A 22906-nucleotide genomic window follows, 5' to 3' on the forward strand; every position below is an offset into this window, starting at 1 on the left:
CAGATTTTAAAAGTTAAAAAATAAGATTAGAAGCAAACCCACAGGCTAGAAATGAATTATATTATCCAAATTATTCAATGCTTAACAAATCCATTCATGACATTGAATAAAAACAATTCCAAGCATACCCACAAGCCCAATTTGGCATGCTGGATCAACAGCACACAGTACTCAGTTATGTGATACCACACAGGATTAAAAATAATACTATTTAAATTCAGAGTAACCTTAATTTCTGATTTTTCTTGTACTGCCAAAAGACTGCTGTAATACACTATGCTGGTTTAAAGTTTCTTCATTTATTACCCTAACTACCTCAAAACTGCATATGATTTACTGTTTCCCCACATTTCACATAATCGTTTTAAGTCCTTAGTTCATGTTTCTATGACACCACGTTTTGAAATCCCACCACAGACAAGTGTTCATTATTTCCTGATAAAACTACATTATCATCAGCCAAGAAAACAGCATGTTCAACAACAACAAAAAAATAAAATCAACAGGCCTACAAAACACAAACAAAAAATGAGTAAGAGTAATTAACAGCATTTGGAAATTAAATGGAAAATGGACCATCATCCAAGTTCTATGTAATTACAAAATCAACAGCATTGTAAGGTGACAAAAATAAAAAAGTAGAAGCACTATTTCCCCCCAAAAAGTGACATTTTCTTACGTATTTGTTTGTGCAGAGATCAGTTATGGCCACTTCAGTAAGATATTATATGCATGGTATCTGTCCAAGCTTTTCACCAAGTGCGAGTTCATGTGTTTTTAATCATGCAATGAAATTCAAGGAGGGAAAAAAAATAACATGTATGCTACTGTAAATTGACTCCTAAGAAGTTTTTACATTGCTACCCTACATTATGGTTTAGTCCATGAGTATATGTAATTTATCAAAATGGTGACATATACAGAAAAAAAAACTACAGAAGTTTTGGCAGACATTTTATTAATGTACAATTTCATTAGCAATGTACAATAGACAATTTCATTCTCTATGTATTCTGTCTCCTTGAAGTTTGGTAAACGCTTGTTCATATATAAAACTAGACAATGCTTTTTCTGCAAGGACCAGAAATTGTGACAATCTAAGTGCTACAGTATATTTTGTAGTGAATAAACACGTTGTCCAGAAGAGTTACCAGCCACTTCAGTGAAGCACTTCTAAAAATGTTTCTGATCAAGTTCAAATGCACCTGTTCATAAATAATGATTGGTGGACTCAACTACATTATATTGCTAAGGACAACTGTCTCCAACATAAAATACCGTTTCAATACATTTCTCCATATGGACAACTAGATAATCTAGTCATATTTACTTTTAACCAAATTTACAAGTAAAGTTACTTCAGAATTTATTCAGAATAATTATTTTTCAACCAGAAGCTTTACTTCGGACAACGCAGAAATATATTGCAAGTGACATTCCGCAGCAGAAGCTGGAGGCTTGAAAACAACTAAAAAGGACTAAAAGATCAGCAATACACGCTTTTACAAGAACTCTGACCATTCTGCATGTTAACATTAAAAACAGGTACTTCAGTTTGTGCGCCTGTCAAACAGTCAAAACCTCCACAAGAAAATGAAAGCTATCCCACAGAACACAGTATTTCAGAGAACATGTTAGACACCAGCATGACATTCCTCATTTCAAATTGGCAGCTGAAATTTAACATCCACATGAGCTTGTTTTGCTAAGCTTACTATTTCGGAGAGTTTCACCACCTGAAAAACAGAAAATAAAGACTGACTTGAAAGCAATCCTAACTTGAATGAGCTGGACAAACCTTTTTAAACAAAGTAATGCCAGCGATCACCAGCAAAATCCAGGACAGGGGAATTACTACTTAGTCCAGTGCTTCTTAAATCGCTTTCAAATGAAAGATCAGTCAAGGCTATTAGAAAACATCTCAACAATTATACGATGACTGGTTCTCATTTACAACCCAGTATCTTGATGAAACAATACAAGTTTATGTGTCTTTATGTGAACCCCGTTTTCTTGGGAGGTGCTGGGGTACCCACTCACAAGAGATTCTATATATTTAAAAGGTACTTCTCTGAGTTCTTGTTGCAAACATTTCTGGATCTTGTTTTGATACCTTAGGGAGCCTCAACTTGTCTTGCATAACAACTTAAAAAGTCTATGACTTATTTCCTGCTTAGAAATTTCTGGGGTATAACAGCTTTTGATAGCTTCTGACTGCATAGTAGTTCTCCTTACAAAACATGTACTTACTAATTTGTAAAACATTTTCTTCAGGCCCTGATAATAACCAACACTGATTTATGCTAAGCTACATTTACTTAGCTGAATGGAGTTCCAACTTCTTAATATTCTGAAACAGATGCTATGTTCAGAAAATATTTATAACTAGCTAACTTACCATTTTTGCAGCTTCATCCAAGTCATCACACGCAAGGATTTTGAGGCCACTAGCTGTTATTAAAGCTTTGGCATCATCAACTCGTGTACCTTAAGAAACAGATAAAATGCCACTTTTAATGAACAGGAGACTACTACCACCAGAGCATCCTCCTATTTTCTAGGAAGCCTGTTCCAAAAGTAAGTTAGTGAATAAATCTAGAAGACAACAACTTCAGCAGTTATAAAAACAGGAAATGTCTTTTTAATAACTTGCCAATCTCACCATCTAAATTCAAGGTTTGCCTTACCTACCCATAATCTTCAGACAACTGGCTGCACAATATATAAGCTCAAGAACATTTGTCAATATGGACAGAATATATTTAACATGTATTGAAGCACACTCACCTTGCAACCGTACCACAATAGGTATTTTTAGGTCCAAATCCTTTACTGCCATAACAATGCCTTGTGCTATCACATCACATCGCATAATGCCACCAAAAATATTTACCAGTATGGCCAGTACCTACAGAACCAATGACAACATTCACATTAAAAATGGCCAGAGGCACATCAGATAAAAGTACCACTCAGCCTTTCAGTGTAAGGAAAAGTCAAACTTCTTAAGTGTAGCAAGGGACTCTGCAAGACAGGGAACATTTCTGTTCTTGGGAACATCAGCAACAGAAGCGCAGTTCTGTCAGGTCACATACAGCAGAACTGTTACTTCTGGGAAAATGCCTGTCCCAGGAAACTTTCACATTGCCCTTCAATCCAGCATGTGTTGCAAGCAATCGCCATTTCTCTTAACAGTGTTTATTCTTTGTACATGCTTGAAAAGGCACACTCTCATTTTCTGTACAAAATCAACACTGTACATTATTGTACAGTTTTTAGAATATTCTGAAGAGAGCTGATTGATTTTCTTCAAGCAAATCAGACAGATGAAACTCCAGCAAAGTTATTTAGCAACTTAGTCTGTCAACTGTTTCTCTCTCCATTTCTAACGTTACTCCAGCAAAGGTACTTCCCACACTAGTACCTCCACATACTGAAGAAGCCAGGCAAAAGAATGCAGAAAACTTATAAAACTCATGCATGAGAAATTGATTACACAATTTAAAAGCTAGCATGCTTAGAGGTAAGCTCTCTATGTTTCATTCAGGACGGAGCCTGAGGTTAAGGGAAAGTATCTTCCTACTAAAGTGGTGGAAAAGAGCAGTAAAAAGATCATGGTCAACGGTGAGGAACTAAATAAAGGAGGAGCAAAAATGCATAGATAACACTGAAGGACAGAATAAACTTAACAAGACGAAATATTCATGTGCAACTGCTTAAGAAACAGAATCTTGGTTCTCATTATACTGCAATTAGACTAGCTCATCTATGCGAGATAGTTCTTGCTCCTGCTGCTAATGGGTGGAAGCAACTTAGACTGGCACCCTAGAAAGCTATTCCAAACAATCCCTGAACTGAACCCAGAGTGGCAGCCAGAGTCCAGTCCATGAAACGAGTGGTCTGCACTGCTCTCTGACTTTTAGCAGCAGGAATCCCAGCTACAGTTACCAGGTTTTCATAAAACAGTGAGCACCTGAAAGAAGGCAGAAAGGGAGAGATAATATTAACAAGTCTGTTTGGACACACTCTGTTCTTGCATCAGCAGAGAACTGGCATTGTAAGAACCTGTCCCAAATCAACAACTCCCAGATTGTTCCTTGTTTCTCCTCTTCTCTCTGTAATTCAGGTGCTCTGTGCCTATGTCCCTCAGTTTCCCACCAGTTTGCTGAAAAAGGTGAAGAAAGAACAAGCCTTATGAGGAGCAGCTGAGGGAACTGGGGTTGTTTAGCCTTGAAAAAGGAGGCTGAGAGACCTTATCACTCTCTACAACTACCTGAAAGGAGGCTGTAGCAAGGTGTGTGTAGGTCTTTTCTCCCAAGTATCAAGTGACAGGACAAAAGGAAACTGCTTCAAGTTATACCAGGGGAGGTTTAGACTAGATATTAAAAAAAACTTCTTCAGCAGAAGAGTTGTCAAGCAGTGGAACAGGCTGCCCAGGAAAGTGGTGGGGTCACTATCTCTGGGGGTATTTAAAAAGAAATAGATGTGATGCTTAGGCACATGGTTTAGTGGTGGACTTGGCAGTGCTGGGTTCATGGTCAAACTCAATCATCTTGCAAGTCTTTTCCAACCTAAATAATTCTATAACACCCATGGAGAATGTGTCAGACCCTGCATTTGGTAACAAAAATCTTTCCAATGGCAAAGAGACTAAGCTTCTTTGTAACATCACTCATCATTTTTTTCTGGCCCTTTCCGAAGATGAGCAAGTGGGGGATGAAATTCTGGTGCAAAAGTAGCATATCATTATCAGATCCTGCAAGTCACTCCTGCCTTTTTCAGTTACCTTTTATTCATATTTTTCTTTCTTTTTGAAAAAGTCTCAAACTGCCATTGAGTCCCTACTGGGATAAGCATTTCTATGTAGACCAGCAACCCAGTCCGTGCATTGTCTTTCTGGGACAGTACAGCTCTTCCTTTAGTTTCAACTACTTTATTATTTTAATAACATTCAAACACTTCTGATAAGCTTTCAATAGGATAAAACATTAATGCCCTTCCAATGTCATTACAAAATTATTTTATCTTACATTACATACAATTAGTACCTTAGATACTTGTTTGTGCACAGCACAATTAATATTCATCTCTACAACTCTATGCACAAAATAGAACCAGCTGCAAAACAGGCCCAAAAGACAAAAACAAAAAGAAAGGAGAAACCCAAGTGAATACTCCTTTCAGTTTAAACAGCAGGCAGGAGGAATTTCTGACTCAAACATTTCTAGAAAGATTCAAATACAGCTGTAACTTCAACCAAAGGATACAAAACTGCTTACTCAGTACACAGCCAAAGAATCTATTTTTTAGAAAAGGGGAAAAATTTGAAAATATTTTCAGGCCTTTTTCATTTGCACCAAATTAAGCTAACATCTCGCTTTTCTTTCCTTTTTTAATTTTATGCTCCTAAAAACATGCATTCTGGAGAACATGCACTAAGCATTGTCTTTCAAATCACAGCCTGGACTTTGATATGCCAACTCTTCCCTCACCTTTTTATCAGAGGTAATAAGCTTAAAGGCTTCTGTCACTTGCTGCACTGTTGCACCACCACCAACATCAAGGAAGTTTGCTGGAGTTCCGCCGTGAAGTTTAATTATATCCATTGTGGCCATTGCTAAACCAGCACCATTGACTATATGAGAATAAAGATAACATTTAGGAATTCAGTTTATAAATCCATTAGGTCATTGAAATTTCACTAATTAGAACATACCTAAGCAGCCTATGTTTCCATCCAATCCTATATAGTTGAGATCTGCTTTTGCAGCATCCCTGTCTCTTTGATCTTCCTGTGTCCAGTCCTGCATATCAAAGATCTTCTTCTGACGATAGGCTGAATTACTGTCAAAGTTTATCTTTGCATCCATACACATCACTGAAAGGAAAAAAAAAAACAACACCATAATTTAATATTAAAATAATAGCTCCACTTCTACATAAATATGTTAATGTATGTCAAGTCAAACTTGGCAGCTGGCTCATGCAGTCCACACTTACTTTTGCTGGAAAGAGACTTAGCACTGCATGTAAATACAAGAGTCTCTCAAGTTTACCCACAAAAACAGCTAAACCCTTTAACTGCAGTGAAGATAAATGAAGTTCTTGAGACACCTTAAAAGCAAAGAAGCTTACAATAACCAGTTTGATAAATCTGGGTAATTTATGCTTCAATAATTAGCATTAAATTAATCCCTACGTAAGATCTCTGGTTTGGGTTTTTCTAATCCCTCTTAGTTTTCTATTTTTAGATTAAATGTGTGTGTGCCTGTAAGCACACAGAAACACAATGAAAAAACATCCAAGTTTGAAGGAAAGCTGTCAGAAGAATACACACAAAAGTAAATTTCACTTAGATATAGCAGGTGTTGTGGAAAACCTACAGTATTCTTTACATCAGAACTAAGTTTCTGTCTGTACAATCATAAGACTTCATCTCTATCCCTCACTACATATGATATAAAAATGACAAGGCACGAGAAACAGATGGGAGAGACTGCTCCATATTGTTCATTTAAGCCGCACTATTTAAAAAACAGCCTAACACAATAACAGTAGAGTAATAACAGTATAACAGTAATTGTAAACTTTGATGAGGGAGCTGTTTTCATATTCATGTTAAATTTAAAACTGTTGTACTTGAGTTCAAGTACAAACATTCTCCACAGATTTGTTTTTTGGTGAGAGGGGAATTGGTTCTAACTGAGTATTAACTATTCTGCAACTGGATGTGCTAAAAACCTTATAAACATCACCACTTAAACACCTATAGTCCTTCAATACATCAAATATCAAATTCTATCAGTCATTCTGATGCCCAACTAGTAAAGGCACGAGATTTCTAGAAGGTGCTACTGTTCTAGTTACTTTTTCAGTACCAACTTTGAATACACAATATGGCTCAAGCTTCACTTTAAGCCTTTTGAAAAGATCTATCTTCCAGAAATGCTTTAACCTCAAAAGTGGAAAATGTGTTATTTTAAAATAAATAAACAAATAAACTTAAAAGAAGTTATTTAAACTTAGGATCCTACTTAGCAATTCAGAGCAGATACCTACTATGCCTAGATTTTCAAACTTAAATGCTTTATTGAATTTGGTTTTGATCACACCATGTTAATGCTAAGTCATCTTGCTGTATACAGCTGAAGTTTTAGCAGTGCAAAGCAACCAAGATATGTTAAAATGTCAAGCTGGTGCATGAAGAATATAAAGAAGAAATATTACCAACTCCTGATGAATCTTCCACCATAGGATTTATTTCTATCATTGTAGCATCGTATTTCAGGAAGAGATTATATAGTTTGATCATATTTTCAGCTGCTTCATCCACCAGATTAGGAGGAAATCCCATTTTTTGGGCAAGCTGCAAGTAAAAGATCCACTATCAGTTAACTGATACTCAGGATTTGATTTAGTTACAAATTAGGCATGTTCCAGTTTAGCTATTATTACAGTGTCAAATGAATTTGTAAATGCAGACCCTCTCCTGTCCTCCTGGAAACGAAGTAACTCTTGGGTTTTAAGAGATTGTTTTCAATACAAAACACTGCACTTACCCTAAAAAGGAGCAAGCAAGAAATCATTACCATACACCTTTACAAGCTACACAAAAGCTAGACAAAGCACTGCCATGCAGAGTTGGATTTACATTGTCTGTCACCTGAAAATACTTAATACTTAGTTCAAATCCATTTCAAAATGTCAGAAGGGTTTAACACAACCCAGCAGGTTGAATGCATGTACACTTTACAAAATGTAAAAGCAACCCCCCCCCCATCCTCCCTAATGTGTACTTGTCCGCATTAATAATTACCCTAACAGTCTGCTCCTTTTTTATGCCTTCCACTATATCAATGGGCTCCTTAACTATTGCGTCAGGATTCTCTGCAGCAACATCTTCAATATTAACACCACCTTGAGAACTGCCTATTAGCACAGGACCCTGGAACAAAAAGGAAAGGAAAAAAAAATGTAAGTACTTTTTATTACACAATTGGAATTTATTCTTCCCATAAGATACCTCACAGTAGTGAAATCTTCTTGTTAGTTGGAAAATGTGGGCATTTACTTCTCTGAGAATGTTACTGTCTATTCAATACATCTATGTAATAACATAATTTTAATAACAACTACGTAATAATATTTTAATAACACTTTTTAAATTTTAAGGTGTATGTTTGGTCCAAATTCTTTTAACAGGGAAAACTTTCCTTTGTATACACTGTAGTAACAGAGTAATTAACACAGACATACTAGTTTTAAATTTTGATAGACAATTCAACTTAGTAATCATATGCATTTCATCTTCTAGGTTGTCACCAGAAAAAAAACATCTCTGCTTTCTCCACTCACCCCTACACAAACACACATCAAATGTCAGGCACTCGTATTCATTCTGCCATACTCCAACTCCAAGGACAAATCTAGTTCTGCAGACCTAGTGACAAGTTATTGCACACTACTCCTGTTCAATAGAACAACACTGAAAGTAAGTCATGGACTTCTGACAAAACAGAACTAAATTACTCGATAATAAAAGAAATTAAGAACCATTGCAGCAGGTTTTGTTTGGTTTAAAAAAAAAAACAACCAAAAAAACAAACAACTATCTAAATCTCAATAAAAACCTCAAAGACTCACTACTGGAACCTAAAAATCTCTCCCCATGGGAACAGTCCTCAAGTTTACAGTAAAGGCATACTTGTGTCATCTCAACTTGCTGTCCCTTATCACCACCCACGCATGGATTATGACAGATGGTGTACTAAGGCAGCATTTCCTATCAGCACAAGGTTTTTAACATTAAAAAGCCTTATAACGGTTAACAATTACAAAAAGCATGACATTAGAGAACATGCTCAGTAACCACACCACTCTTACCACAATCCTTCCAAATGGAAACATATATAGATGGTAAATTATTCTACGTCTAATAGCAATGTTCAACACAATGAACATTTCTGGATATTCATATCCTGAACCATCAGGAAGCTACAATACATTATAAAAATAACTCATTGTTCCAAAAAATTGTCCAAAGTGAATAATTTTGCTTAAAACATATGAAATCTTACTCCTACTGGCAAATAGCACCCAAGAAATCAAGTTCCACTTTCAACAGACTATTTTACAGACTGTTTTCCCTTTAAAAGAAGAAAACCATGTGTTATTCAACCTTCACACTTCCTTCTTTTGAAAGGCATTTCCTCATCATAAGCACCCTAGACAAGATACAGCAATGACAAGCACATCTAAAAACATGATTTCAAAAGGCAGCAGTCAAACCAAAGCACATCCCTATCAAAAGACAATAACCCACATGCTTATGCTCATTATACACTAATAAGATTGGGGTTTTCTTATACGAGATCAAGAACAAGTCAGGAAAACACGTTTCCCTGCTTTATCTGATTTTCTTAGATCAGTTACAGCAAATTCTGTTTCCATTAAGGATGCTTGCTTATTGGTCACACAATTTTAGGATCATAAAATCCAGCCATTTACAGTATTTTAATGCCACCTTGTGGTAAGTCTGGGGTGCGTACTGTAACATTTCGATCTTCCGTGCTCTATAACAGGGTACAACAGAGTCTAAGTGCCTAAGTCACATAACTGTACTAAAACCCAACACAATCATAGAATCATAGAATAGTTAGGGTTGGAAAGGACCTTAAGATCATCAAGTTCCAACCCTCCTGCCATGGGCAGGGACACCTCCCACTAAACCGTATCACCCAAGGCCTTGTCCAACCTGGCCTTGAACAATTGATATTTTCCTGTCATAAACTACACTACAGAAAAGGAAAGAGGAACAAATACACAATTTAACTCTTAATTTTGCATCAAAAAAATAAAAATGTATGACTAGTTTCCTCATTCCTCCGAAGAAAATTATTTCATACTGATGCTGAAGATACTCCTCTAACCACCAAGAATACAAACTCTTAAGCATTGGAAAGACAAAACTCAGTTTTTGTTAAGCTTCAGAAAATAAAGTTCCAAGATCTGCTTTACTTTGGCTTTACTGAAGTTACCAATTTGTTCTTTGTGCTCCATAACAGTAGTCTGTCAGAAAATACACTTACATTTCAGTAACTAGGTTTGAATTGTAGCCTAAAAAACTACATATCCACACATACAGAACATACACATGGAGTAAACTCTGGCTTTTGTCTACCTGAGAGTTCTGAAAGCTGACCTCTAGGCCCAAATCTTCCTACCAGTTCCTGAAGAGTACTGGCATAAGAAAGCTACCAGTGCTCTCAAAACTGAGGGACACGTTTCTGCACCTCTGGGAACCTCCACACACTGGAGAAAAAGAACGTCCAATTTATCCAGGACCACTGGCTCTTCTAAAAGGCTTTTACCTATCATGCTCTTGACACTCTTAAATAGTGTGTACATGTACATGCACACACATAGCTGCCTTTTTAAACTAAATTCTAGTATGAGCATTTGATAGATAAGTGCAAACTCAAACCAAAATGAAAATAAACCCCTTATTCCACCCATCTCCCCTTCAGCTATATGACTCTGAACTTCAGTTGAAGCTACTTATATTCATTTATTATTTCTTAACTTTAAATTGTAGCATTACATCTTTAAAGCATTTAAACACTAAGGCAATTGTTGTTAGGGAAACAAAATTTAACTTATGCATATTCCTGGTTTTCAAAAGCAAGTGACCAGTACAGTAAGCTGTTATGGTATTTGTGGTTTTTATTTCAGCTATAACAACTAGTTTACTTCTATTTCTAATATTACTCACTTGAAAAGACCTTTCCATTGTTATTGCAAAATAGTATTCTCTCCTGGGATATCTGCGCTCACAGATAAATACTTGATTGCATATCCTGCCTTTTTCTCCTGTCTGCTTGGTAAACAACTTCTTTCCAATCATTTTGGAGGAGATGTCTTTTGCTTCTTCTGGACTAGAATAAAAGAAGCTCAGAATGTGACAAACTGCTGGGAAAAAACAACAGAAGTAGCATTAAAAAAAAAAAAATCTTACCTAATTTTTGTTACTTTGAGGTTAATAGTTAAAGCACTGATTTTAAATTAAGCAATAGGTTCAATTCATAACATGAAACTTTCATGTTCTCCTACTTGGCTGGATAATTTAGAAACAACTTACGAAAAAACTATTTTCACTCCTCCTTTGAGGCCACCTTCAAACGTTCCTTTTCCTCTACCACCAGCTAAAACCTGCGCTTTTACCACCAGATCCTTTGAACCTAGAATGAAAGAAAACCCAAAATTTGTCATCTGTGACTACTACAACAAATCGCCCCAGGTAGAATAATAAAGGCTGTTTTCATTTTACCACCCCTTTTCCACACTCACTTCCCTCCTCCCCATCTTGTCCCCCTGATTCAAAACACAGATGTGTGAACCAAAGACGGTATTGTAACTCACACAGGTTATTCCATAAGTCTCAAACCACCCACCAATTTCAGCTTTAGGCTGGTCTGTGAACAAACCTTGGTGATTTAGTGTCCTGGTTGGTCCAAGAATGCTGATGTTTTGATGCATCTTTAAACCATGTTTAAATCACAAATGATTAAGCATCCAGTAACAACTGGTTAGTATCTCACAGACTATTAATGACACTTGAGTGTCTGACATACTAAAATCCAAGATTTTCCTCAATCGAGTACAAATACTCTGTAACTGTAACCACTACCTTCTCAGCAATGATATGTAACTGTGGCACTCACCCAAGTCAACTGGCAGGTCCATTATGGCTTCCATTCTGCCTGATGCATAAGCCTGAGTGCTTTGCAGAAGTCAGAGGCCTAGGCAAATCTGCTATTTTACCCAGAGCAGGCAGAGTAAGCCCTTTAGTTAGCTTCAACTGTTTAAAAATCCTTAACAAAATATCATTCTAAGTAGGGAAGACTATGCATTTGGGTTTAAAAAGTAGAGGGTATCATCAAAAAAGACCAGGATGTTCAAGACATAAAGCAATGAAGTAAGTTCAGTCAATCAAGTCATTTAAGGTGATAAACGAAGTAAAACAAAGACCTGAGTAGTTACTCAAGTTCAATTACAATGAATACACTGCAAACAGCAACTAGACTGCAAGATGTTAAGAGCTGCCTCATTCACTTTTGTGTGGCACATCCCATCTTTTCTCATGGCACCATTAGCTGAACCACTCTGGTCTTTCTGAGCAAAGGAAGAACTTGCTGTTCTCTTGGATGTGAAAAGGCAACCACAGGAAAGCCTAAGAAAACCACAGTACTCCAGCAAAACTAGCAACTATGCATACTGAAGGTTATGGCAGACACAAATACGTTATTTCCTATTTTGACCTGCATCCTTCCTGACCAGATAAATTAAATTTGCATGATATCACAAGCTAGGGTGGCTATAAGCAAAGAGAATGCTCAAATTACTACTCCCAACCAGCTATTTGTAAATTTTCCTTCTTGGCTATCTACCTAACAACAGATCTCTGAATTCACAACTGATACAAAGTCTGCTGACACGAGAAGCATGAAGGTTATAAACATGCAAGTATATGTTGACTTACTATTTAACAACTACTTACATATAGTCTATTATCTAATATTTAATTCAGTTCCTGAAGACAACTCTTTCTTGTGGCTACTAGGTATTGGCAATCAAGTAAGTTAACATGGTTTATAGAAGACTTAACTTTTACGCAATTACACTGAGTGCACAGCTTGCTTTAGAAAACACTAAGCCTCATGTGTAAGATTACCAATAGTAGCTTCCTGGGTAAATCAAGCCACATACTCCAACACACGAGCTCAAAAACAAAGTTCCATCCATTTGAAAACAATTTACCTTGAGTGTACACACAAACACAAAATGTGGAGAAGCATGACTTCCTAGTGTTAGCATAAAAGAGAGAGCAAAATATTTTACTACCTGAGTTAGGAAAAAAAAAATAATAAAGTAACACCCCTTTCTCACTGACAATCTACCTAGGTTTTTTCATAGGGCTCTGAAGCAACTCAAATATTTAAAATATTCACAGCATTATTTCACTATTTTGAACTTTCTATGGAAGTCTGATGTCTGACAATGATTCAGAACAGATACATTTAGTAAACAAGACTAAGAGATTTAACTTACAGTACACTAGGAAGCTCAGGAGAGAGGGTCCTGTTTCTCCACCTTACTTTACACCTCCTACACTAAATCCAGAAAGTGAAAGCTATTGCTAGAGACATTTTCAAGAAGGCCATAAAATTCACCCACAGGCACTTTCTTTGTAGTTTTTACTTCTCCTAGCAATAAAAACCAATATCTAAACAAGTCAGAACCAGATGCCAACTAAAGCTCTGTTAAGATCTCCGCTGGAACATGACATTTAGCTCTGCTCACAATTATAAAAGTAATTTACAATCAGAAAGACTGGTTACCAGGATTATCACTGAAATTAAGACCTTCCCATACAGGAAGGGACTAAAAGAGCTTGGCGGTTCTTCAAATACATCAAAAGAGAACAAAGCAAGAAAATGAACCTGGTCTTTAGCCATACCTGGTGAGGCACAGAGCAAGAAGACACCACTACATGTACACCATACACTCAATTTCCTGTTCTACACCAGCCAAAAGCAAAAGCCACCTACCAAGGAAAGTCAGTTCTAAAAAGGGGCACTATCTTCTTTGCACAGAAGATAGTGAAGCCTGCCAGAACACATGAAGGAAGAATGCAAGAGTCAAAATGAATTGGGCAGAGTTGTTCCCTCTGATATTCCTAAGGCAACAATTATTAAAATGCTAACAGGAAACAAGAGGTATGGACTTCAGAAAACAGCCAGGCTAACAGTTTTCCCTTAACAGGATGTCCTTACACCACTATAAGAGGCAAAATACTGGGCTACATAAACCACTGCCCTCATCACATACAGTATTTCTTAAGAATTTAACTATTATGCATGATTACACTTTGGCAAAACATAAAGACTGAAAAAAAACGTGTGAGAAACAACTTCAAACTTTTTGCAATCAGTTTTGGTCATAACAAAGTCATCATTGCAACAGAATGGAGCAATTGTGGCATTAAATGATCATGATAGTAATGACTTGTAATTTGTTTTCCTACAGCACTGCAAGCAAACTAGCAGCTCGATTGCATAAACATGTAACACTTTAAGAACTATTTGGCCAGCTATGCTTACAAGTAATTAAGCTGCACAGATGTACCTGAAACTAAATTCAAGATAAGATGTCCCAAGAAAACCTTAACCCATGCAGAAAGGTTCAATCAACTTCATCTGTTTTTCCCTGCAGCTCCTAAAGTGACCCTGAAACTAAAGGGCAGAAATGCTTGCTCACACACCTCATCTGCAGCCACAGCACTATCACAGAGAATTGCTGATACACAGTAATCCAAGAAAAAAATTTGGAAACCAGCAGCTAACATTTCTCTACTCAGTATCAACAGTTGTGCCCTTCCAGTTTGCTCACACTGCTCTGAAATATTGCTGGGCTTCTGTTTCAATGAGAAATAGCAGTTTCTGCCCTAGAGCAGGTACTCACATACCAAGTTAGGACAGTTTGCACCAGCAAACACTACACCATAACAGCAGTCCTACCCTGCCTCCTGTCCTCAGCTTTTCACTCCAGTCTCCTTTCTTGTGCCAGCATAAGTGTTAACATGATCACAGCCTGGGGCACACCAGAAGAGTGACACTGCTGGCAAAAGGCACTGAAGGCACTGAAGGCAAAAGCTAACACAGTGGACAGTACTTTTGTGAGTCTGTGCACTGTGTGACAAGCACAGCGACAGGAACACTGAAAGGAGCAGGCCAGAAATCAGGACATTTGCTCTCGGCCACAGTAACAAATCGTAAAGCCTGAACACAGGGCACTAGAACTACATAGCAAACCTTTAGCACAGCTGTCTCCGGCAAACAAGCTACAGACCAATACACAAAACTCAAAACAAGCATTTGTTAACAGCTGCATTTCCATATTAATGGCAGTTAGCACTAAAAGCATGTGGAAGTAAAAACAGTCTGAAAAGAACCAGGAAATGTTTAGAAAATTAGGAGTAGATACCAACGGGAACAGGTGCCTGAAATCATCAGAACACTGAGTCAGCAACAAAAAAATTTATACAGTACTAACACTATAGGTTTCACCTTCATCATTTATTAACTAGACAGCAAAAGAATAATACAGCCAGGAAACAGCCATATCTTCATTTCTAGCAGGGCCGGTATCACTTTATTGGAACGAATAATTTCTGATTCCATAACCTAACCCTTCAGAGTGGAAGAAAGATCTCTTTCTCCTTAGATACTCTCTCATAGATAACATGTGCATGCATGAGTTATCTACGTAAATTATAATCTTACGGTAACCTTAAGAAGCGAGGTGTGTTGCTCCATTGTATCTCTGCAGGTTCTATGCAAGTAGAAAGTCTCATGTTAGGGCAAACTTCACTAAAATGTTCTGCTTTACAAGTTTCCATTCTGACTTCTGACAAATATTGACTGCTTTCCACCTATCATAAACACCTTGATAATAATTGTGCAAGCCTAATGTGTTCTGACAAAACAAACAACAGTAAAAGGCAGCAATGGTTAATAACATAGTGCCAATAAAATTATCAACTACCATTCAATTGCAAACTTACCCTGGGAGAGAGACAGAGACCTATAACTTTTGCCTCAGTTACTCTGTTTAAAAGCGTTTAGTTCCAGGAAGACTCTCCATTTAAAACACAAACCAGTTTTTTTCTTGTTGCACAGATATAATAAAATCTCTAAGTTTAAATACTACAGTTGTATTTACTGGAATTAGGGAGGGAAAAACGTGAGCATGTAAGTAACAATGTACTGTCAACAGAAGTCTCAACATAAAGAGTACGCCAACGTTAACTCTGCCAACACCAGCAGAGAATCCCTTCAGAGTATACAGTCTGTGTTTTGTTAGGTACAGCTATTTAGAATTTAACTAACCATTACAGCAGATTTTTCTTTAATGTAAGACCTGCGGAATTTCTGCACATTTACCACCTTAGATCATCATCCATATCCTACAGCATCTGAATAAATGCTCTAGAGCTTCAAACTACAGACAACCTAAAAGACATCTGTTAACATAGTCTAGCAGATAACTGAAAAACAGGGAAAAGAGATAATGGCAAAACAACCAAAAACTATTAGGAAGAGAAAAACCTAGATGTGAGCTTTCAGTGTGATACAGAACAAAGGAAAAAAAAAACAACAAAACATAAATACAAAACAAATAAAAGAATAAAATAAAACCAGCAGCTTAATCAGAGACTACCAAGGAAAGCATGGCATACACAAGGAAGAAATCACCCTAGCTTTGGTGCTACAGAGCCTGGAATACCTGTTCTTTTGAAGAGCTAGTAAAGAAAAAACTATTACTTAACCTAAGAAAAACACTGCACATGTTGAACTAAATTTTGGTTTCTGATTAAATCAAGCCTGAGATGAACAAACCTCTAAATCTACCCAAGTTTATTCTTTACTTCTTTTTTTTTTTTTCATTGATACAGTTTGTATGCTTAGGCAATAAACAGAAAAACAAAGTAACATTGAAAAGAACTCAAAAGTCAGAAAAGAAACATCTGACAGAACTGTCTGAAGGAATAGAGCCAAGACAATTACTTGACTCACTCTGTAAAAAGCATACCAAATGAGATCATTCTTTGTAATCCACACTGATACGGAGATGGACTAGATCTCTTAAACTGCAACAGCAAACGTAGCAGCAAATTCAAAAACTTTGATATAGAAAGGTGAAATGTTATGCACCCAGTTTCTCAACACCTCCTATTCTGAACAGCTTTTCATTTTACTGTAATTTGACAATCTGCCACGAGCATAAAGCTGTGGGATTCACTATTTCGAAATCCTACAAAACTACCAAAATACAAAACCTGCTTCAAGATATTAATCACTTCAGCAATCTTAGCTCTCAAATCATCATGTAGAGAAGCATATGCTATAAGAGAAAAGAGACTTTTCTATACGCATACGATATGTGACTCTCTTCCACCCAACTGTTAACAGAGGGAGGCATCAGGAAGCATCAAGTCTTCAGTTACAGCCATACATACACTTTCATAGGTGCTGTCTTAACAAACAGCAATACATTTCAAAGAGTGTGCTCTGCTGAGCTACCTGATATCACACTGACAAAGCATCTGTTCTTCAAGAAATAAGCCTTTAGGTTTATTAGTCGTGTTATTGACAACATATCATCTTCTAAACCCGCACCAGTCACAGTGCTAGTTGAAATGCATGCATAGGCTGAGAGTACACCATGCACTTACAGAGTCTACCATCAAGACACACTGCTGCTGTCTCTTACCAACACTGTGGAACAGAATTTACTCGGGTCACCTTTTCACTCATGTAATACATGAAGAACCACATATAACCAAAAATATTGTTGGGGTGGGGTTTTTTTAATCAATAAAAGTTTTTAAAAGACTTTAGATGCAAGTATTCTCAGCTCCAAGTAGAATGCATTCTTTCAGTGGCACAAATAAGATCTAGAGGTCGTGAATGGAGACAGTGAGCTACTGGAGAAAAAGTGAGCAGTAAGATTTATAGGAGGTCCAAACCTACTCTCAGAGACTGAATTATTCAACAGTAGTTATTTTAAAAGGGTCACAGTTACACAAACCAGCATACAGTAATAATTTATGTGAAATGAGATGGAAGACTCTTTACAGGGAAAAGCTGCTTGAGGAAAGTAACAAATTCCAGTGATGACTCTCAACAGCCAAATATAGAAAGAAAAAGCTATACACAAACCAATGCTGTAGTAATTACAAAAGACAACCTTCCCATGAGACAACAGAACGGATTCTTCAAAAACAGAAGCAAAGAAATAATCATTTGCAGAATCCACCTACAACAGAAATCTGAGTTGAAAGCAGCATTGTAAGAAATATGATAGCTGCAGCAGAAACCAAATTTTTAAAAAATAGCAAAAATATATATACATTTTTTCCCTTAAGACTCAAACCAGGTTTAAATGAGCTGTCACCATGGCTAAGAAGTTGCTCACAGCATCTAATTTCATCTCAGTTTCCTTAACAAAAAATATTAGAAAAATGCTAGAGAACAATGCAAACTCAAAAACTGTTTTCTACTCCACACACATTTCAAAATTACTCTACATGTAGGTAAACAATCTGCTCCCTTTAGGATATTTTAGTCTTTAGGAGAAAAAACATTTAGTACAAGAAAACCGAGGGAGTGGAGAGGAAGCAACCTTTCTGGCTTCCAGACTATTTCATCTAACTTCAGACCTCAAGATAATTTTGAATGAAATTCTAACAAGTTTTATCATTTTTGTTATTTAAAGAATATTTAGTGCACTATTCTAACTAGGCTCTAAGACAATCTGCAATGTTCCTATGCCTCAGCTTGATTCTACCACACCAGCTACCTCGCAGTGACAGTAATCGTCAGTATGGTTAAGCTTTGGCTTTATACATGCAACGGGCTTACACTGATTTCGCTACAGCCACAGCTAAACCACAACAATCTCTGTTAATAAGAAGGTTGTGCTTGTTATACATTGGGATAAAAAGTTACCCATTTCTAACTGAAGCGAGGTATTTGCAAAAGGAAAGAAATTCAATGCCAAAACTCAAGTTTACAGAGTGCAGGTTTCTGACTAAAGGTTATCAGAAGCATGAGGATCACCACTAGGAAACCAGAGCAAACAGTGTTACCTACTATCTTTGGGAAGGTTTAGACAAACGTGAAAAAACAGTTTAACACCTAATAAGAAGCAAAAGATAATCTACCTACTGGCAACAGCTCTTACATAACAAAAATAAACAGTGAGCAGGTATACCAAAAAAGTGAGATTTTTTTCATTATGCTAGAGATTGGGTTTGTTTTTAAAGTACATACTAGAGGTACTAGTGGGGAAAAAAAAGGGGGGGGGGGGGCAAATGGTTACAGTAACAAAGAAATCCAAAACACTGGAGCAAAGGATAATCTGTCACCATTCAGAATGAGTTCTGGACAATGTTTTAGCAATGCCTCAAAAAAATCAAGCTCCTTCACTGTGTTCTCCTTTTGGAAAGTCATCCCTTCCTCAAGTACCAAAGAAAGCCACAGCACCATAGTCAAGTATATGACTGAAACCAACAGCCCAGAATTTCTCTCTTCCAGTTTATGAAGGAATGCAAACTCATATACTCATATACTTCCTTTTTGTAATCCTCAATAAACTGCACAGGGTCACATACTCCTTTATCTGGAGGCATACCTATAACATCACATGGATGAGACAGTTATAATAAGCCAGCAATCAGACGCACCTGCTTTACTACAGGAACCCTCTCTGAACAATACACAGGAGTCGTGACCTTCGAGTTTCCCTGCTCACTACTAAGAGCCACAGGCAAAGGTTGCCTCATTTGCCACTAGCAAGAGTTCTGTGCAACATATTAATGTAAGCAAAGGGATATGTTCAATTGTGAAGTTTAGAGTACATTACAACGCAACCTGAACACAAGGAGCAGGTCTGAATTTTAAAGCATTCCCAGAAATATTTTAACACCTTTCTTTAATACTAATGAAGTTATAATTTTGTGTCATTTATTCTCTAGTGGGAACAAGAGAAAGAAGGCAGGCAGGCAATACCTGAATTTCTGGGACACCATATCTGAAAGAAAAGAAGCTTTTCCATTCCTTTCTACATTACAAAGCAGCCTAACTTGCTCTAGAAAAAAACGAGTATCTTTTCCAGACTTGATTTCTTGCCTTAAATGTACATATGAAGCTGAAATTAATATTACAAAACCGGTAACCACATGAATCACTATAAATATACCCATTTGGAGGTGAAAGAGATAAAGGCATTTGCTTATGAGAATGGAATACAAGTAATATCCTTTATTAAAGCTGTGTGATAACCCTACTACATTTTTTCAAGGGAGGGAGAGCTTTAATAGATTTAAAAAAAAAATAGTATTAATGGCTCTAACAACAAAAGCCAACTTCTAGATCACATCCCAATTAAAACAAAGTTTTACTAAGACATGCAGTAAGTAAAGTAGCAAATTAATAATAAGCAGACAAGTCCAAAATTAAAGCTCAACTCTGAATACAGTATTTAAGCACCAGGCAAAGGAGACTGGATACCCTTCCATCAACAAGCCAAGAATTTAGCGTATTAAATACACACCATTAAAGTTCTCCCCTCCTGCATGAGGCAGCTGCATTTTGCCAGAACAGCACATTTGCAAAGGTATAGGATTTTGCCTTTCTTCTGCAGCCTAAAGGCAAGTATGCTTTGCATCTTCTGTTCTATATGAGATCTTGGACTACAGAAGCCTTACCTGCCACCACCACTGAAGCTCTTCACACAAGATCTCCTCTAAACTTGCTTGAGAGCAAAAGGACACCAGCATTTGTAGCAGAGTCTACTGCTCATCTCAAAGAGGTTTGTGTAGCTGTATTAGTCTAGGCTAACACAATTTATACCTGCCCTATTCCTTCTAAGTGAGACTCACAAGTTACTGGAAGAGTATCTGCAGCATTCAGGATATGGGAACAATAATGCTCAAAATACATGTTGACAGCCTTTAATGGAAGCAAGACCAAGTCCTTCCCCATTTCAGGATCACAGTTTAGCTTTGTAAACAAGTCTGAATAAAGACACTCTCAGTTAAGTAAAACTAGGTCACTTAACTGATTTCACTGTGTGAAAGCACACCGCTTGCTCTCTGAGCAATCCTAAGCATTAGAAAACATCAGATTAAGATAATGTCAGCTCCAAAGTAAATACTCAAATCTACAAGAAAGTTGCTTCACAGGAAAGGCTCTCTTTAAGAGAAGATATGTTCAAAACTCCAACAAATGTCTTACCAGGAAAGACAGAAAAAGTAGTTACACCTTGTATCAATCCCATGCCTAAATTGTGTAAGTTCTATACCTATTTCTTTTGCTATTTTGTAAGCTTCATCTGGTGTCTTGGCAACTAGTCCGTGTGGAACAGCAATGCCAGCCTCCTGCAACAGTCCCATGCTCATATATTCGTGTAGTGACAGACTCCTCTGTTGCTGTTGTTGCACCTGAAATCCATGATTATTGAGTATTCCTGGGCTTCCACCAAGTACCTGAAGGAAGAGAAAAACAGAAAAAAGAAAAACAGAAAGAAAAAAGAACATGACTCTGTTGGGGAAAATTGCCATCTTAACTTAGGTTAAAAACCCTCGAAATTAAACAAGTACAGTTTAGTGTATCAATGCAAACACCTGAACACTTAATCCTAAACTTGTTATACATTACTATTCCACATTAGTCATTCATGTCAGGTTTGGTACTGGGGTTTGTGAGGGTTTACCAAGGCAGTGGGAAAGAGCCAGTGAAGCTGCTAGCACTGACAAGGACTGACAGGGTTAAAACACCCTTGAGTATTTAGCTACCATTTACGTACTTAAAGGAATATATCTGTAGGGAAAAGAACCTTGAGGAATTTTGGAAGTATAAGAGAACAGAAAAAAAAAAGCACACAGAATAGGTAATTCAAAAGTTCTGGTAGACTGCCTCTGTCTGCCGAACTTGGGAAGCCTTGGGAAAGAGGGGAAGCAGAAACTAAAAGAAACTTGCATTTATTCTGGCGATTGGTTTGGGTTTTTTTTTTGTTGGTTGAGTGTTTTTTTTAATATGCACCATTGGCACAAGTACCACAAAAATCAGTCTGTATTAGGAAAGTTTTAACAGACTGGATTTTTAAGGTTTAATTTCATTTTAAATAAAGTAAGCATACAGACAACACAAAAGCTTTACTATGGCATTTCAAACTAGCAAATCGACAGAGCCTGTTAGGCTCCAAAGGATTCCTTCTGCAAACAGGAGGCCCCTTCCTTGGCATGAAACCCAAGCGAGAGGTGCTGACCGCTGTAGCTGCTGCTCCTGGCACTGACTGACCATCCGGGCCCAGAGGCTGTGTGTAATACGAGAGGGGAACTCGAAGCGACCTTCCTCCCCGTGTGGAAGGAGAAGAGCGTCTCGCGGAGCCTGTATTACACGCTTCAGCCTCCATCGCTCTTTGGTTTGCACTGTTTTTCTGGGGTTCTTCAGCCAAAAACATGACCATACCCATAAGTCATTCACAGGAAACAAGGGCAGAGACTGGGGAACTGCGAGTTGGAAGAAGAGTCTACTGACACAGCCCTATTCATTCTATGAGTAAGGTGACAGCGGAGATGGAAACATCGGGATTTCCAAGCCAAGTTAGGCAGGGAAGTTTGAAAAGGAAGGAAAAGGGGACTACGCACTCCAGACCTGCCACAAGCAAAAACAGCAGCTAGGGTGGCACGGCACGTACAACAAAGGCAAGCGCACAGCCTGCCACCAAAGGCAAGCGCCAGCCCCGCCGCCACGACAGGGCGAGGCAGGACAGGTCGGCGGCAGTGGGACGAGACGGCCGCTCCTCCCGCCATCGCTTCGCAGGCTAGGCCGGGCTGGGCCGGGCCCAACCCTGCCCACTCCGCCCCACCACCATTCCCGAGCGGCCCCTACCTTCGCCGTGGCGGTGCCCAGCGCAGCACGGAGACCACTGCCCCTCAGCCCAGCCGAGGCCCGGCTGCAGATCATGGAAGCCGCCATGGCTGAGCCCCTTCGATGTCAGGTGCCCCTCCCGGCGCGCATGCGCCACCTCCGAGATGGGGTGGAGGGCACAGAGGGAATGGGGTGGAGCAGGAAACGATCGCCTGACTCCCCTCCCTCAATGACAAGCGCCGGCGGCGCGGGCGAGGCGCGACTCTATGGTGTCCGAGGGCCCAGCCCGTGCTCGATCGGTTGTGCTGCCCTCTGCCGGGGCGGACCGAGGCAGGGTGGGCAGTTAACCGGCTTCCCAACCTCTCGGCTTTCAACGACTTTGTTTTTTTAAAATAGGTTGTTTTCTGACG

At 38.1% G+C, this 22906-nt stretch overlaps 1 protein-coding gene across 1 annotated transcript; it reads right to left on the reverse strand.

Moving 5' to 3' along the window:
* Positions 1–937: 937 nt before the first annotated feature.
* On the reverse strand, positions 938–22742 carry SUCLA2 (succinate-CoA ligase ADP-forming subunit beta). The gene is made up of 11 exons (XM_061353082.1): positions 22518–22742; positions 20926–21109; positions 11138–11237; positions 10772–10934; positions 7817–7945; positions 7228–7366; positions 5717–5878; positions 5493–5635; positions 2788–2908; positions 2399–2487; positions 938–1736 (listed from the first exon to the last, which is right to left on the reverse strand). The coding sequence occupies exons 1-11, from the start codon at positions 22602–22604 to the stop codon at positions 1662–1664; spliced, it is 1392 nt and encodes a 463-aa protein (XP_061209066.1). The 5' UTR covers positions 22605–22742; the 3' UTR covers positions 938–1661.
* Between the last annotated feature and the right edge of the window lie 164 nt (positions 22743–22906).

Source organism: Neopsephotus bourkii, unplaced genomic scaffold, assembly GCF_033783945.1.
Source record: "Neopsephotus bourkii isolate Nb327-2 ecotype Australia unplaced genomic scaffold, CSIRO-AGI_Nbou_v1 NB_663, whole genome shotgun sequence".
In the NCBI taxonomy this organism is placed as follows: Eukaryota; Metazoa; Chordata; class Aves; order Psittaciformes; family Psittacidae; genus Neopsephotus; species Neopsephotus bourkii.